Below are 18,255 nucleotides of genomic sequence, written 5' to 3'. Positions count from 1 at the left end.
TTCAGACAATATGATTTTCATGCCAACTTTATGATATGTTTGATTTAGGTGAATTGGCTAAAACCTGCTGTTGGGATTGAATTGCTGATACACACCAGCTGCAGTTTTAATTTTAATTAATAATCTAAGGAGTAGAATACCTTGTTGTAATTACCGTGATAACCCTTCAAGGTACCCAGAAAAAGGTCACAATGGCAAAGTGATTTAAAAGTAAAGGAAAAAAAATATTTAAAAGTAGTCCAAATGATGCATTTATTTTCCATAAATAGTCTATAAGTTCTTGGGATGTTTTAACCTTTGTTTGCATTTTAATTTCTTCCTCACTGTTGAACAGAATATAGAGTGCTGGTAAAGGACCTACACTTAGCTAGACTTGTTAGCAGGACTGATTATTCTGGATTTACAGGATGAGCAGCAACTGCTCATAACTTCTCTGAATCCATTTCCAGGCTTTTAACTGAATCTGTGAATGTCTTGCAGACGTGCTGTTGTGCCAAAACTTTCCTTGATCCATTCTGAAAATCTGCCCAGTCATGTAGTAGTTTATATATGAATCTAAGCATACAAATTAAAGCTTCATCTTTTGGAAACCTGGGTGTGCATCTTAAAAAAACCCCTCTAATATGATTACCCTGAATGTCAGTCTACTTCTTTCCATTGTTGAATTGCGGACATGGTGGTCAAAGTGGCTAATATCTCAAGGGTATTCATTTGTTAGAAATATGGAAAATTGGGGTGGTCCTGTAAATGCCCTCTGTAAATATCAAGACAGCCCTCTGACTTTACTCCCTCAATTAGACAGTAGATTAACTCAAATGCGATCGTATATGTCCAGCCCTGAGACAAACTTCATCCAGAAATCATGAACTATGGGGTGCCAGTGGATTCAGCTTTGAGATGCAAATCCTCAGTAACTACGTTCCATCACTACCACTATTAATGGAGTTATTTGTTATAGTATTGTTTGATTGGTTTTTTAAAACATTTTCAAGCAAAGTAATCATAATTTCCACTGTAGTGAACATCATGGTTTCTTTCCCATATGACAAAAATCAAGAAAGTGTAGGACATCCAGAAAGAAAAGATATATTACAAATAAGGAGCCAAAACCCCGCCAACCTAGTTAATGGAAAAATCAGCAATCTAAGTGACTTTTGCTCTTATTGCCTGGAGGTTTGGAAAAGAGGAGGGTTGGAAGTACAGGTAGAAACGTTGGACTGGCAATCAGGAGATGTTTAGCTTATTTCTAGCTTTTTAACAGATTTCTTCAGGTGCGGTGCGGGAGCAGAGCCAGTGTCAGTTTTAGGCAAAATGAACTTCCACAACCTAGCGACAAGTCGCACTCATGCAGATCTCTGCAGATGACTGGAATTGCCAAGATAGTCTTGAGGGCATCGTTTAGAAATTGCAATGGATAGAAATAACCAGAGGACTAATTTTGTTTACAGAATAACCTGTATTACTGATGATGATGAGAATCCAGTTTGATTTTTGGATCTAAAGTTGAGTCTCACAGCTACAAAAAACTATTAAGCTTTTTTTTTTTTTTTAAATGGTTGTGTTTCCTAGCTAAACCACTGGAAGACATTATGAAGCTCTGCAAGTAATGGGACACAGCTTAGCCATATGAATTTTTGTCCTACGTTCCCTACATTTTGACTTCAGCAAAAATATTGCAGATTGTTCTGAGATCAGTAAAGCAAAAGTGAGATTTCAGAGGATGGTAATAGAGCATATTACTGTTGCATCTCCAACTCTTAGTAAAAGTACACAAAGCCTATTAATGTCTTGCCAATACGATGTGTGTATCTATTAATTCATTACTATTAAAATCATAAACGTGACAGTGTATCATTTATTAATAGGTGGACCATGTTTGCATTTCAGTGGGTATACATATGGTTTGTTCCCTTCTTTTAGGATTTAATCATGCAGTAGCTCTGGAGGAACAGAATCCTAGTGAAAACAATTTGCAGTGAAAGTGTTGCTGTATTGGGAATTGAAAAGACAGTTTAGTCTCTTTTTCTTGTCTTTCCCTTTGCATGTAGGAACTGAGGCTGATGGAAGTTGTTTTAAAGGGATAAAAACATTGTAGTGGCTGTACAAGTTCTGTGCTTCTAGTACTTAGTGTACATATTATTTGGGTATTTTGTTTTGCTTTTTTCTTACTGTTTATACTTTTTCTCCTATCCTTGAAACCCTTGAGCATGTGTTTTTGTGTGCATTAACAGTTTCACTGATCTCAGCAGCACTGATCTGTCTGTTAGGTATGCTAGGTACCCTAAAAAAGAAATGTATTTGGGGCAGAAGGAGAGGGACCTGATCCAGCACTGAAGGGCTGATAGAATTGTTGCCGTCACACATGGCGAAGGAGCATGTAGCAAACCCCCTCCTACTTTGGCAGAAATAAAGCTGGCTTTAGCTTCCTTCTTCCAGTAAATCTATAACTGAATGTTATATTTTGCTTTTGGTTGCACCTAATGCAAGGCAGTGAGTCCCAGGCAAGGACTCACAGATGCCACCACACTGGCAGCAGTGACCATTATCATCATGAAAACAGCTGCAATGATATGCAGCTGCTGCAGTGCCATTACCTGCTAAGGGCTTCAATCACTGTTTGTTTCAACTGTAGTAAAAGTATGTAGTTGACATGGCAACGTGTTCTGTGACACATGCCAATTGATTGGTTTTTCCATTGGAGGAAAGTCTCTGCTTTTTTGAAATCCTGTGCAGCAGCTGTTCCTGCCCCACAGATGCTGACAGGTGCACACGCAGCCGTAACTGTGTGCGCTGTTTGTCTGCTTCCATGATTTGGAAATGTTTAGGCCTGGTGTGAAGGGCTGCAGCTTCATTGATTCAGTGTAGTTTAATCTGTCAGTGCTTATGGCTTCCCTTGGAGAAGCTCCCATGAGGCTTTCTCTGCTGAGTCTTTTGTTTAGAGTAAAGTGGATGGTATTTTTCATGGACAGCTGATGAAATGAGGTTTATATGAACTATAGAGTGATATATTTGCTGGTGAAGAACTTGATCCTGCAAAGTGTATACTAAGCATGCAAGTGCTGCTGCCGATTTCTACTGAACTGATTCCATTAGTAAAGCAAAGATTTTGCTTAGTGTATTTGCTGAAGAAATCTGATGCTCTGCACATCACTGCACTGAGATGGAATTAAGACCATTTAAAGTGACTTGATTTGCAGTGAAATGAAACAATGCAGAATTTGATCATGTCACTATAGAGAAGTTGTCAATTTAATAATTGATTTAAGAGCTCAGCTTGATTATTCATAATTTCAAAAGAAGTCAAAGAAATGCACAAATTAAAACCATGGGCCTGATTATTCTGAAGTATAAAGTTATTGGATGTGGAGATGAACTTGGTTTTATTTTAAAATTTTCACTGGCCACTGCCATTCTAACAATAATTTAAACATTGACCTCGCTAAAAATAGCCTTCAAAGTGGCTCATCTTTTAGTTTATATATGTTGCATGCAGTTTAACAAATCCTATGTGGACCTGAGTAAAATCTTGGAAATATATAGAAGTATGTCACAATGCTTTTTTTTTTTTTTTTTTTTTTTTTTAAATGAGTATTTACTTTTGAGGCTTGCAAGTGCTAAAGATAGATCAATTCTAATGCTATCTAATTTTTCAGCTAATATTTCACTCTTTCCAGTACAGTTACAGACGTATTAAGTATTGGCTGCGCTAATGTTTAGGGGGACTAACTGCCATTCTCTCTTCCATCTTTATGTGGGCTTCTGCTGTTGTAGATTGGATTCAGTAAGATAGGGGAACTTTTCACATTAGTCTCTGAGTCAATGAAACTATCATCACCTAGTGGCAATTTATATCCATAACAGATGATTTTTTTTTCCTAGTGTTCAAACATTAAATCTGTTCAACTTGGGTAGACTAACTATAGAGAATGTCTTTATGTCAAAGTTTGAACTCATTTGCAGATGTCTTATGACTCATAAATCTTACTTCAAATTGGAGATCCAAAGTCCAGAGATTGTTCATCTGTGAATAATGGACTGAGGCTCAAATCCTTTGCCTAGCTGCTTCACAAATGGATATAAAAAATACGCAGGACTTGGGTTCCGAACAGAAGGATCTTCTCCTCATGTAAAAATTATGTGCGCCACCACACTGCCTCCCACAAGCTTGATTCAGCTTTGCAGACTATCCCCTCACTAGAGATGTGTACAAATGAGAAGCTGATCAGTTAAATCTTGCCTGGCTTCCAAGTCCATCTCTCAGCAGGTGGACTGATATGTGGTCACCAAAAATAAACAACATTTTCTCATTTGTTCCCATTGTCTTGCCAAATACATCCATGCAGGCTGTAGTTGTGAGCAATTTTATGCTTCAAGATGTGAATGCCTTTCTGCAGTTCACAGTAGGCAGAATTCTCTTTCAACTCATTGCTTTCTAATAGTGATAACTTTATCAAATAAATCTTTTTTCAGATAGGATTTTGAAGTTCTAGGTTTCAGCTCATAGGTATTTATATGCTGGTGGTATAAGGTTGTCAAATCAATTAGAACTTTAGTGGGATTATTTTTTTCCCAATGTGCAAAGAATGTATTGCCCTCCTGAATCTCCTCTTGAGAAAAGACTTTTAGTTAGGAACTGCACTTGTATTTAGTTCTGTAGATACTATGAATTTCTTGCTTTTGAAAAAAATAAAAAAATGTTTAAAAGAAAATAAAGTAGCTTCAATATATTAGGACTTGTGCCATATGTTTTATATATGCATTTTTAAGGCTTCATTTAGGTAGACCAGCTTAAAAAGTCTCATCATCTCCAAGACACTTTATCTTGATGACAGCCATCATGTAAAACATTGTGCTGTCTTAAGCAAAATTCTCAGGGTACTGACTTTTTTAGCTAAAAGAAGAACATAGCTTTCACTGCCAAATATGGAAAAAGAGGTAAATGTATGTTACTGTGTATATATGATTTAGGGCTTAATATTTATTAATAATATTAATTAATTTTAATTGAGATATATTATTTATATAGTATTGTTTGACAAAACATGCATAGTGCTGTGAAGGGAGAGGTTACTATGGGGTGTAGTCACAACATGGAAGAATAAAGACATAGAGCTGATCAATACTTCCATGTCTAACCTTATTATTAATAATGGTATATGTGCAGACAAATGAACAGGAATTAAGCATGAAAAATCTAGCATAATTTTAAAGTAATACTGTGGATTCAGAAACTGATGAAATACTCTTTTCCCATAAGTAATAGCAGACGTGAAAAATCCACAGTTTTTCAATGTCAGAACACGGCGGTTGTGAAAGCTAATGAGAAACTGCCTCTAAATTGAGGAGCTGTCAGGTTTTTCCTGTTGTGGTTTTTCTAAGGCTGATGTCAAGACAAAATGTCATGGTTATCACTGTGATGTAAAAGACCAGCTCTGCATCACACTGCGGTGCCAGCTGATTGGCTCGTTTGCAGTCACAGGCTTTACACACAGGAGTCCAGATGTGCAGCTACTACAGACTTTAGAGAAAGTGAATAGATGAGGAAAAACTCAATAAGTAAGCATTTATTTTTTGCCTTATTTTCTTGTTCCTTTGTTTAAAGACCTTCTTTAACCAAAAAAAAAAACAAAAAAAACAAAAAAAAAACCCACAACCAGAAAAAAAGACCAAAAAAAACAAAACCCACAAAAAACAAACCAAACCAAAACCAACCAAACAAAAAGTTGCTATGAAAAGAAAGAAAATACTTTTTTTTTTTCTCTCTTTTAATTTAGAAATGGCAGAAGCCTGGAGTTTTGGCAATGTTTTGTTTTGTTTTAATACTTTGATCACATTTGATGATCCTGATAACTCCAGTTGATTTAACTGATCAGTAGTTACTTCAAAGTACCCAGTTACAGGAGTGACAGGTTTAGTCTGTCACTTAGGCAAGATTTGTTCACATTATTCATCCAGAAAGTCTGGGGTTTATAGCAGCTCCAGTATAAAATAAATCTATACTGGCAGCACATTTTTTAGGCTACATATCTACAGCTACACAAATATTTTACAAGCAAGAAAACATCTCCAAAAAGTGTAACTTCATTGGTATTGTTATTCTGGCAATTCTTTCCAGAGGTCCAATTATAAGTTCTAGTACAGCTATTGCCTGAGTGTTTCTTCTGCAGCATATGGTTTATGTCAATATGTTTATAAAAAAAAAATGAGCAGAAAGTCCAGTTTTCAGTTGACTCTACATGAAGTAATTGCAACTCCACTAGAAATTACGTATCAATTGTTGCATTTGTCTGGCAGACTTAACTACATGTGTTAACTATTTTAGCTGGTAATACAGTTTTAAAGGACAGCATTTGGGGTTTAGATTGGCCACAGATACATTTACCTAAATAAATTGGTTTACATATCCTTGCCTATTATAGCAGTCACAGAGTGGATATATTTATCTACAAATTGAAGTTCGGCTCCTATAACTGTAAGTGTGCAACATTGACTTTTTCTACTTTACTAGCTTTATTTTTAATCACACTTACAGAGTGTCCTTAATGGGTTGTGAGATCCAATAAGTGAGGTGGTAAGGTTAATGAGGCATCTCGTTATGCTACACATTTTTGTTGCAAATAATTTTATTTATTAAATGCACAAAATCTTTGCCATAGGAAAGGGAGCTAAGAATTTGAGTGGCTAAAGAAGGTGGATCCAGTTGCTGGCTGGTTATAAAAATAAAGTCCAAGCACCACGACAGCAGCTGCCTTTAGAGAACAACACAATTGTAAGTTAAAACCAGCATCTGAAATGTGGCAGGGAATGAATTTGTCTAGCAATGGCAGATCTGAGAAAGTTAAAATAGCAATGATTAAAACCTGCAGTTGTAATTATCTTAATTTATCCTGTAAAAACCAGGAGATGCTAATCTGTATTCAGTGTCTTTTATATATGTGACTGTACCTGCCATATCCAGATTTTTTGATCACCACTCTGATCATCGAGATACTGAACATTGCCTCCACTTGCAGTGCGGAAATACTGTATGGAGACATTTTTTATACTAAGAACTGGGGTCTAGACCTGTCAGGATAATTTCTGAGATACAGTTTTGGCTAAGTGGTCCGTTTGGTAAAGGCGTGAGGTGTTTTTCTCACTTTAACAGTCACCATCTTTCTGAATTTATGTTACAGGAACTATTCATAAGCTTGGTTACCTACTGTGACCCTGGCTGTGTCCTTTGGCAACCATCTGTCTCTCTCATGAGATATTTCCAATGGTGGTGCAATATGTAGAATTTCCTGTGGCAGCGGCCGTTCTTATAATACATCAAAGGGGACACTATGAGAAAGGCACATATCTTTAGGACATGCAATACTCCACATTTCCTCTTCTAAGAAAGTTCTGCCAGCTAAAGAGGCAATAGTTGTTTTGCAACACCCAGGCAAAGGCTGTGCTCCCCTCCCTGCCACCAGTACTGATTAGCTGCATATTGGGCCAGCAAAGGACTTGACTTAAACCCCGAATTTGCTCACTGTGCACTGTGATGTTTAGAGAATTGAAGCAACCGTGCTGCTCAAGAAGCGAGAGGTACTGTGGTTTTGTACAGTACTGATTGTCAATAAAATGTAATTCAGCTAAAACAAAAGTAGTGATTGCCAATAAAGTACAATTTAGGTGAAACAAAAGGCATATTTCTGACAAAAAGCTTCTCTAGCAGTAGAAGCAGCTGAAGTGATCCAGAAAATACTGACATTATTAAAACTGTATATGTTTGTTTGTTTTTAATACATAAACTCTTGTGTTCAAACTTTCAAGTAGAATGGCAGCATGAGCAGTAGGCACCTGTAAAGTTGTTAGCAGCCAAAAGCCGTGTCAAAGAACATTAGCTAAACTTGTTTCTGCTGTCATACTTCTACCAAACATGCACTCCCACAGACACTGGAATCCATATGCCAAACTTGGTGTGAAAAAGGTTGCCACAGAAACCCTCCTGTGGGTCTTGAGTACCTTTCTTGGTCATTTCTACATAGAGCAGATCGAAATGTGTCTTTTAACAGCTACATCATCTGTCTTCAGGATGGAAGTGATTCCATGGGATATGATGAAATCTATTTTAAAAAAGAAAAGAGGAAGTAAATGTAGCATGTAATCATTTAGATCAAGACTGGAGGAAAAATGGTCCTGTTCACTGAAATGTACAAGAAACTTTAGGAGACCAGAATATGACTTTCAGGGTTGTTAAAGAAAGAGGGAAACAAAATTCATTCAAATTGTCTCGTGTTTTTTTTTTTTTTTTTTAATTAGAATTTTAATTTCTAGCAACCTCCATGGTGTTCATTTTGTACTTTACTGAAGTGTCATATACAGAGCTAGAGAAATAACAGGAGGTTTGGGATTTGATGTAGCTCCTAGAGTTAGCCCAAATCCACAAGTGTGCAATGTATATAGAGAGAAACTGTTCACACAGTCTTACTTAAAGCTGCTTAACAGCTTAAAATGATAAAAAGTCCTTAACACAATTTAAGAATTTAAACCACTTAAACTGTTCGAAGCAGCTTGTGAGTGTGAAGAGTTTTGGTGGGGGCGGGAGAGGCACCCCTGCTGAGCTACAGCCCTGGGGCCCAGGCTCCCAGGCTCCCACACAGTGTGTCCAGGCAAAGTGACCCTTTTGGGCCAAAACTTGAGAGGCTTGGCAGTGATGTGATGGAGAAGATGGAAGCATTTTCTATATATTTTTATATAGTATTGTGTATATGCTCAAATTGTTTTGCTTTAAATAGTGTTGTGGGGAGTCTTACCCAGATGTAAAGTGTAAACAGCAGCATCCCTTGAGTGGAACAGGGAAGAAGGTGGCAGAAAAATATTGTCTGTGACAAGTGTCCAGCTGTGGGAAATAGCTTAAGCTCATGGGCCAGGGGAAGGCTCCTCCAGAGCATTGTGAAGAAATCATCTGCAAGAGCTGCAAGGCAAAATGTTTTGCTTTTGTGGCTCCAGGAGTTGGAGGCAAGTGGGAGGTGACATCTGTGGGCCTTTCAGATGTTTTTGAGAATAATTCTTTTTTCTGAAAGATTTTTATTATTATTATTATTATTATTATTATTATGGAGGGGGACGGGGAAGGAATGGGGGAAGGCAGGGCGGGTTACTTTAGTTTAGTTCATCTCAACCAGTATTAACTTGTTGGTCATATCAGAAACATGTCACTGTTCTTATGTGATGTCCTACATTTATGAAGCATAAAATAAACCATTATTTATGAGATTCAGTTTCGTCACGTGGTGGTCAGTGGTTGAGTGTGTGTGTGTGTGCTCAAGTGAAAGAAATGGTGGCGCTGCACAGAGCTGATACTTGAGAACAAAGGAAGGGGCTCAGGAATGGGAATGAAAGTCTGAAGGTGGAAAACAGCTAGGAGGCTTCTTTTGATGGCAGTGATACCACCTTAAATGTTCCAAAACTTGGTCTGGTTTTCATTGATGCAGGCATTGATTTACACCTTTGTCTGCAGAAAAGGCTGTAAAACAGGAGTGAATTACATCCTGTACAATTTGAAAATAAATGGCGCATTCACAACCACTCACAGTTGAGACCCATTTACACTTCCAGAGTGGGATGATGAGTAAATGAAAGCTAGGCCTTTGTGTGAATGAAAAATGCCTGTTTTACCAGAGGCTGCGAAAAGAGGGAGAGAGAGAGAGACTTGGAGGAAATTGAAAGTGAGATTTTATTTGTTTGTTTAAAACAGTCCTATTGATTTGGAGTCAGATGGAGCATTGGTGTAACTGCAAACTAATTCCACTGAATTCTGCAAGGTATTTCTGGTGATGCTGATGGGGCTGGAAGTTTGTATTTATAACCTGAGTTTTTCATGTGCTTCAGTAAGCCTTTATTGCACTGCATTCTTGGGCAAAATTGGCATTGTAATATTTAACAAGAATATTATCTGTCTAAAAAAAGCCTTTACTGGGGTGAAAAAGAACTCAGATATAGTTAAATTCATATGATCTCAGTACGATTAAATTACTCTTTGATTTTCTTTTATGATGTGGAAAGAGATATGCAAATATTATTTGGTGAGGGTAAGTGCTTTCTGGCTAATGACAGACATAGAAACTACTTAATGAATGAAATCTTGGTAATATACTATATAACACTAACAGCTCCATATCACTTGAATTTCAGAACGTTTCAGGATCTGTCCAAACAAATGGATATATCGTACGGTACCGTCAGGGATTCAGCAGTGTACGAATACTTTAAAGCAAAAGGGACAAATCCTTTGGAGCAGGATAACACATTTGCTGAACTGTGGAGGACTATCAGTAAGAATAATGGGGCAGATAATTGTGTATCGAATCCTTCTGAAGGCATTAGAAAGGTAAGACTGGATCACAGGGGTCTTATTTTCATTTTTGTGCTGTATCAATGCTGTTTGCATGAATAAATAATTTAAGTCACAGGAAAACAATCGCATAGTCATTAAAACAAAAAAAAATCACCCTATCTCAGGTTCCTTTTAGTAACTGAATGGCAGATAAAAATCATATTCTAGGATCATGGTTCTAGATTAAGGCCTTCTGCCTTCTTTGGATTTAGCCATAAGGTTCCTTCTAATTTTCTTGGTAACTCTAATAATACCATTTTGAATGTCGTGCTTTAAATTATGTAGGTACAGACTCTGTCCTTTGTAATTTGAGGTTTTGTTTTTTTATTTGTTTTGGGGTTGGGGGACTATGTTTGGTTTTGGTTTTTTTTTAGTTGATGGGTTGAACTTATTGGAAACATGAGTAAGAATCAAGGGATTCATTGAATGTATGCTCATTTCTCTTAAAACAGAAAATTAATACAAGATTTTCTTTGTATAGTCTGAATTTTAAAAATACATGTACTCTCTTGCATGTCAGTGTGCTTTCACCTAATTTTTCTTTCTCTTGGATACAGCTACATATTTTTTTGGTTAAACTGGGCATTGATGTGGGATTCAAGGACTGATACATATTGACTGATATATATCCTTCATCCTTGTGCCAAGTCCTGCAATAAACAGCCCTGGTTCACATCACACAAATAAAAACGTCCCCATTTTCTCATTCTTAGTCTGCCTCTCTTCTCTGCTTTTCATCTTGTAGCTCAGCAAAAGCAGATAGTAAATAACATCAAGCCACGTGTGTCCAGCAGTATGTTATCACAGAAGGGATGCAGACATAGTGAAAGTTTAGTATGCTGCTTCATTAGTGAAAAGTGTCCCCTTTATTTCTTGGTTGATTTTTTTTGTCACAAAACAAGTTAACAGCTTTTATAAATGTGATTTTCTGAGCAAAGTTATTCTGTTGTCAACAAAACATTGATCCTGAATAAATATATTACTAGTTCTTTATGCTTTTGTGAGTGGGAAATAATAGAATGGTTGGGATTTGGGTTTCTTTTTTTACTTTGAATCTTTTAAACCTTTTGTGAGTAACCAGAGGGAAAGCATCCAAAATTTACTGTTTTTTACAGTGCCATACTGGGTGGAACACAGTAACACAGGACATCCCTTTTCCCAAATCAAAGTCCCTTAACATAAGATTCCCAACTGTTTGTGTGAGTTTTGGACAAAATCCTTATGCAAACACTCTTGTGTCTCCCAGTGCAGGAGTATTTATTCGGTAGCTTTGGTTCACTCTGCCTTTTCTCCCATCTCCCAGCTGAGCTTTCCTATAGCCCCGTGCCCTTGGCTCAAGTAACCAGTAGCCTTTCTTTCTTGGCACAAGGTAGAGCTCTGTCAAATGCAAAGTCTGCAGCGTGTTGATATATATATATACATATATATATATATATATGTATGTTTTTTGTTTTTGTTTTTGTTTTTTTTATTCTGCTCAATACTTTATGAAAATAAGGCCTCTAGTTTGAGGGACTTTGTTAGCATATAAAGGAGGTAGAAATTGTGACATTAAGTAAGGATTTTTCTATGTAGCCTGGCATTAAAACCAATAATAAAACAGTTTCGCTTCAAAAAATATACACTATTTTACTTTTAATTTTCTTATTCACCATTCTTATGTCAGTGGACGCTCTTTATGCATGAGATTGTAAATACTCTTATTCTGTAAGCCTACTGCATGCTGCCATTTACAATAGCTAGTTTTGCCTAAGCCAGAAATGTAACTGTAGACTGGCAGGCTGTTCAGAATACCAATTACATTGTCTGTATGGAGCTGACAGCTTCAGCCTATCTATGTGATAATAACTTTTCATATTAAGTTTGATTTCAATAATGTAGGGTGATTTTTATATAACTTCATCAGCTCATTCAATTAACATCAACAATAACCAAATTTACTTCAGTCCCAAAGCTGACCAAGGCTGTTATTTGATTAGACACCTACAGAAATTGGGCTTAATATTTAATAATGTTGCCAACTAAACTGCTACGCTTATAGTTTAAGTGTTACTCTTCCTTGCTCATTGAGCTCTTTGAATAAGTAGATAACTTTTCCCTGTCAAATATTATGGCTAGAAATCCTGGTTTTCTAAAGGAGAATTGATGTCAGCAAAGGAAATGGGACTTTCCCTCTGTAATCTTGTACTGGTGCATGAAAGAGGTGTAAATGTTCCTTAAAAGTGTATTTTATAGGAAATGGAAAATCTAAACCTCTCTGGCATACAAAAATGCCTAATGCATTTTTTCTGAATGAGGACTTGCTGTACACAATGCAAAAGAAATCCCTACTGCCCTTCTCTCCTTCTTCCCCTTTCCTTTTTCTTCAGACAGCGTCACAGTTCATCTGCAGTTACAAGCAGAACAATGCTGTTTCAGTGCAAAACAGGAGAGTGCTGCTTATTTATGGCACAGGCAGGTATTGCAGGTGCTTGTCTCCATTCCATTTACCTCCCTCCATTTCCCTGAGTCTTTCCTAGTCCCTTTGACTAGCTAAAAACAAAAGGATAATAGCAGAAAAAAAGTCCTAAAAGCTCTTGTGGCGTTTGGTTGCCATGGCAGAAGTCTCTTTTCCGACACAGCACAGTCCCTGTAGCCTCAGTGACCATCTCCCATTGTCGAGACACAGCTTTTGTAAGGCCAGTAGAGCCAGGGAAAGGGCATTAATGCACTGCAGAGCCAAGTGAGCGACAGACGATTCAGAGCCAGGGACACAAACTCCTTTTGTCATACTCTCAATGCCATTGAAATTGGTCATTGCAGATGAAAAACGTCCTCCTACTCATAAATGTCTCTGCATAGCATAAGAGGAAGCTACCAGACAAATCATCAGTGTTGTTTTGTCACTTGAGTTTTCTGATACTGTAACAGACAAAGATTGACTAATGCTGTCCTATGGAAAGTCTCTTTCTGGGTTAAGCTAAAGCCAGGATCCCCAAGAAACTTGGAGTGGGCAGCTCCTGCCGTCTTACCCTAGGTGGACATTGGTACTGGAATCGTACATTTCTAAGCCATTTGTAAATCTCAGCAAACTGTTTGCATAATACCTGGTCGCAATCAGTTCTTCAGGGTAATTTTTACTTACCACATGTATGTAATAACCTGTGGTTTTTTTCATTGTGGGCAGATATTTTTGCTTTGAACAAATGAAGTAATATGGTCCCTATGTATCACCATATATATATATCTTTTATATATATACATAGGAGAATTAAATTGTTATTGTTGTATTTTTTTAAAGCCTTGCTCTGATGGAGACTGTTTGTTCCCCTATCCAGTCAATTTATTGCCAAAATTACCCTGAATTCTTTCTTCCTGTGTATCACTTTTGATGAAGTGATCAAAACCAAGTACAGTACAAAGTGTGAGTGTATCATTGATTTAGGCAATGGCACAGTAACAGTTTATTCCTTCTCTTTTTTTTCTTTTCTGATCCTTCAGAAAGTTTCTCTCCCTTAAACAACATTAAACGTTAAATCAGAATGCTTCTTATAGAACAGTCGCCTCTGTTCATTTTTATTTTGAAAGTAAAAGTAATTTCAAAGTTCAATGAATAGGTGTTTTGGGTTTTTTTAACTATTTTTTCCAATAATTTATTGTCCACAGTGAATTTCATATTATGAATTGTGATTGCTCATCCATATGTTTTCATGGGTCCTCTTAAATTTCAGTATTTAATTTCTCATCAGCTTTTGGAGTGAAAGCAAATGATTCCTTAAAACCTGAATATATTACATCCTTTAGTGGCTCATTAATTATATTAATTTTTAAATCATTTGAATGGGATTAGTTGGCATGTTTCCTTTTTTTTACTAGAACTGTATTACTTCTCTTAAAACACTTCTTTATAGATAATAAATGTTATCCAAGCATGTTTTTGAACTGTTCCTCTAATGCCAATGTAAAGGCCACTTTTCGATATTTCTGTGATACCAGTCATATAATGGGATCAGCTACAGTGACACTCCATTCTCGCAGTAAATTAATGATGAATGTTGCATTATTCTTGAACTTTTGTCTCTAGTGTAGTAGCTTCTTCATAAGTTTCAGATAAATCACAGACATATAAGTGATTAATCTGAAATTAATCTTTTTTTTCTAAATTATTATTATTTCTTACCATGCTTTCTTTGAAAGACTGTTGTTTTACCATCAGTAAGCCAGGATCCTTAGAACAATATTCTTCCATCTCCCCCCATATTGAAGACTGACATTATGAGGTTGCTTTTTGCTTTTCTGAAGTATTCTTTGTGGTCCTTCTTATATCCAGGAGGCAATCATCCTTAGCTTTTAAATTTTTTATGATTGTGAAGAATAAATATTTTTAATGTAAGTTTTGCCTAGAGGTTTCTTTTTTTCTTTTTTCTTAAACCTGTTTTCTTAAACCTCTTCAACCAAAGATAAACCTGTTGTCTTTGGTGTAAACCACCATAGTATTCCACCCAGGCGGAATGAGTGCTGCTTTGGCTGAATTTCTGTTAAAGAAGTTTTTTAAAGTTTAACCAAGATATTTTTGTTTTATTTTCCAATATGCCTGCATGCTGAGAGTTGCGATAAGGCCATAGAAAAGGAGCAAAATATGAAAGCAAATTCAAAATCTAAATTATAAATTTTAGCGCATTATTCTCTATTTCATTTCAGTCATTCTTTATTCAAGCTATCTTACCTATTCTCAGCTGATATTTGCCACATTCCCTTTTACCATCTCACTCTATATATTACCTTTGGAATGATGTCTGATCACTAGAACATTTTAATTCTATTCTGGGCCCTAAAAATGTACAATGCAGGGTTTAGATGGCCGAGCTGTGAATGCAAGAGCCTTGGGATATGGGTCTTTGCTGTATTGTGATCAGGACTTGGTTGCATGTGGGTAGGTGCACCTGTGTCATATGCAACTGGGGAACCTTGATATGTTCCCTGCTCATCCATCCCATGGCTCAGTGTTTCCTACCTCCAGTGCCCCTCTGGCCTAGAAGCTATGGAGAATGCACATGTGCATGCGTGCATTCTTTGACATGACAAAAATGAAAAGTTTGAACTGCTTTTAAAAAGTTTTAGTTTAATTTTTGTTTGAAAATAAGTGTCAATTTGATTTTATTTGGCTTTTACTGCTTGTCCAGTGAAGGTATATAAAAAGTAAACATATCTCAAACATGGATGTATGTGTGTGGTTGTGTGTCTTGTACATATGAGTTTCAAAGTTTGTCAGCTTTTCTTTAAATTGAACAGATGATACTGCTTAGCTGTCACAACAGATATTAAAAAGGGGTGTGAATTTAGACAGCAACTACACATTTAGTCAGAAGGAAGCTCTCCCTGCAATGAACACACAAATATAATAGTACAAGGTCTCCACTCTTCAGAGTAGAAAATTAGACAAGTAGCAGCTTTGGAAGAGACAAATCTTCCCTTAGGAAAAAGGGATCTTTGGAGATTCTGTCGTTACTAGAAAGGGGAAACAGTCTCACATCCAGTATTTCTGAAAGTTGAGAAGTATGTGTAAATAACTGTTTTAAACTCAGGTTCCTGATTATGCTAAAATTATCAGGCTGTCAGAGAAATAATGCTCTACAGATATGATGGCACTGGATAGAACGATTTATGTCATGAAAATATGAAATTCATATAAAGAAAGCTGCTAGACTCTGTTTATTGGCCACGTACAGTTGTAGGACACAACTTGCAAATGTAAGAGAAGTAGACCTTTTCAAATGATCTGCTGTCCAACATCAAAAGCCAGTGTACAAATCTCTTCTATATAAAATAACACAGAAAACTGAGGCTTGAAAAGTAGAGTCAAGGATGTGATTTTTCTCTAGACATCAACTTATTATTGAAATGAAATATTTGGGGAAGACTGTGTTCCTCAATTATTACTAAGAAAAATATGAGGAATGTATGACATGTTGTCAGTGTTCTTTGCTAAATTGTAAATTTGAAAAGATGATTTACAGAACAATTCTGAAATGAATAGAAGATACAACTCTTTAAAACAGACAAATATATTGAAGAAAAATAAAAAACACAGCCAGAAAAATGGAAAAGATGCAAGACACATTTTAACACAGTGATTTAGGCCCAATCTTTTTGAGGCCTCCTCTTCCTAAGCATCCATCAGGCATGTTTTTATTCTCTAATAACATGGATTTTCTGTTAATTCTCTGTACAGTGACAAGTGCTGTTTTCTTTGGTCCCATGAACACATATTTTTCATGCACTGGAACTTGGATGTTTTTTTATTATAGATAGTGAAAGCCTGTGTACTATTTGCCATAGAACACAACTCGACTGAGATGTACAAATATAGGGCTTTTGATGGTCCTTCCCTGCCAGGAAGAACAGTGGCACTGGTGCCCATTGCCTGTCAGAGGCCTGTCAGCACCATCGCAGGTGTGGAAGCATGAAATGTGAATCATTAAAGCCCATCACAGAACGAGCAGAGGGCAAGATGCAGAGATTTGCTGCTAACAACTGAGTTAGTTATGGGTACATGATCACTCAGAAAACACCTTTGAAAAGCACATTTTAGGCTTCCAAGAATGAAGTTTGCTGGCTGAATATAGGCTAGATACTTCGAGGAGTCACTTCCTTGCCATCCTTAATTTTTTACACATCCTTATGTTGATAGGTTGTGAAGCCATTTCTGACTGTCACATATAGTAAAGAGTGATTTGTTTGTTCTTTCCTCCTTTGCACCACCACTACCAGTTTATGTGGATAGCCAGGGATAGTATTACAATGCAGAAGTGGAAGCCTTGCTCTGGTCTGATTTCATACAGGAACATTAAAGTGAGATATATTTTTATGAACATGTTAGTTCATTAATTTGTCAGCTAAATCGATGTATGATTTTAATGCTAGAGTCTTGTGGCTCCTATTTGAGTTACTTCTGTAAGGCACATACTGTAGTTTAGAATTTAATTGTGTGTTTTACTAGTGCAACAATAGTTGTCTGCAGCTAAATACATTAATTACTGTCACTCAGAAATGACCAAGGAGGTGGCAAAGGAGAAAGTGGGGACAAACCCACAATGGTGGCATACCCTTAACAAAAAAATATTTTCAAGGTGGTCAACACAAGCCCATTTAACTCTTAGCGAAGAGGAAGGATATACATTTTTACTCTGGTTTAACTCAGAAGTGAATGAATTTGGGGATCTTTGACTGCCTCAGTGCAGATAAAAGGGAAAGGGGAAAGAGGTGGATTGTGGCAAGTAGCTTATAGAAAATCCAGGCAACATACTTTTAGTCTTTGTTTCCCTAGATTCTACCCATTAGATGATAAATCACCTATTTAATTTTTTGTCATATTTAAACAACTGTCAGGGACTTCAGAAAACTGTGGTTTATGGCAAAGCATGGTGAAATAAAATTAGCTTACTTGCTCAACTGATTAATCCAATAAACTAAAATTACTAAGGCAGTCATATAGGCTTACAGGTGAACCCAAAACTGAACTTACACAAAAATGGAAAATATGTGGAACGATGAGCTAATTCTGTCTCAGAGCTGCAGCCATTTGCTAGAGGAGCTTGGTGACTCAGTTCCCATGAATAAATACATGCAGAACTACAGCTCCCTGGCTTGCTTTGTTCTGACCTAAAGAAAGATCTGAAAGCACCCAAAGCTGAAAAAAAAAATCTTGTAAATCTACATTTGTGACTAAGCATTTATTTGCATTAAGTGTTCCAGCCCATCTGTTCTGTTGTGCTTTGGATATTCACTAGAGACTTAAAAACATACTACTTAAATATATTATGAAACCAATTATTACTTTAACCAAATAAAACTATGACTTATTTCTTTACTGAATCTGTATCCAGAGGTGTTTCTTACATCTTATGTTA

At 36.6% G+C, this 18,255-nt stretch overlaps 1 protein-coding gene across 1 annotated transcript in view; it reads left to right on the top strand.

Annotated features, from left to right (window-relative positions):
* Positions 1-18,255, top strand: part of GRID1 (glutamate ionotropic receptor delta type subunit 1) — a 524,523-nt gene that overhangs the window by 484,982 nt on the left and 21,286 nt on the right. Inside the window, exon 13 of the mRNA XM_080347389.1 lies at positions 10,165-10,360. Coding sequence (XP_080203515.1) covers positions 10,165-10,360 — 196 coding nt within the window. The remainder of the gene's footprint in view (positions 1-10,164; positions 10,361-18,255) is intronic.

Source organism: Nesoenas mayeri, assembly GCF_963082525.1.
Source record: "Nesoenas mayeri genome assembly, chromosome: 7".
NCBI lineage: Eukaryota > Metazoa > Chordata > Aves > Columbiformes > Columbidae > Nesoenas > Nesoenas mayeri.
Note: the sequence above shows the minus strand (reverse complement) of the source record. Positions and strands in the feature narration are given on the sequence as shown.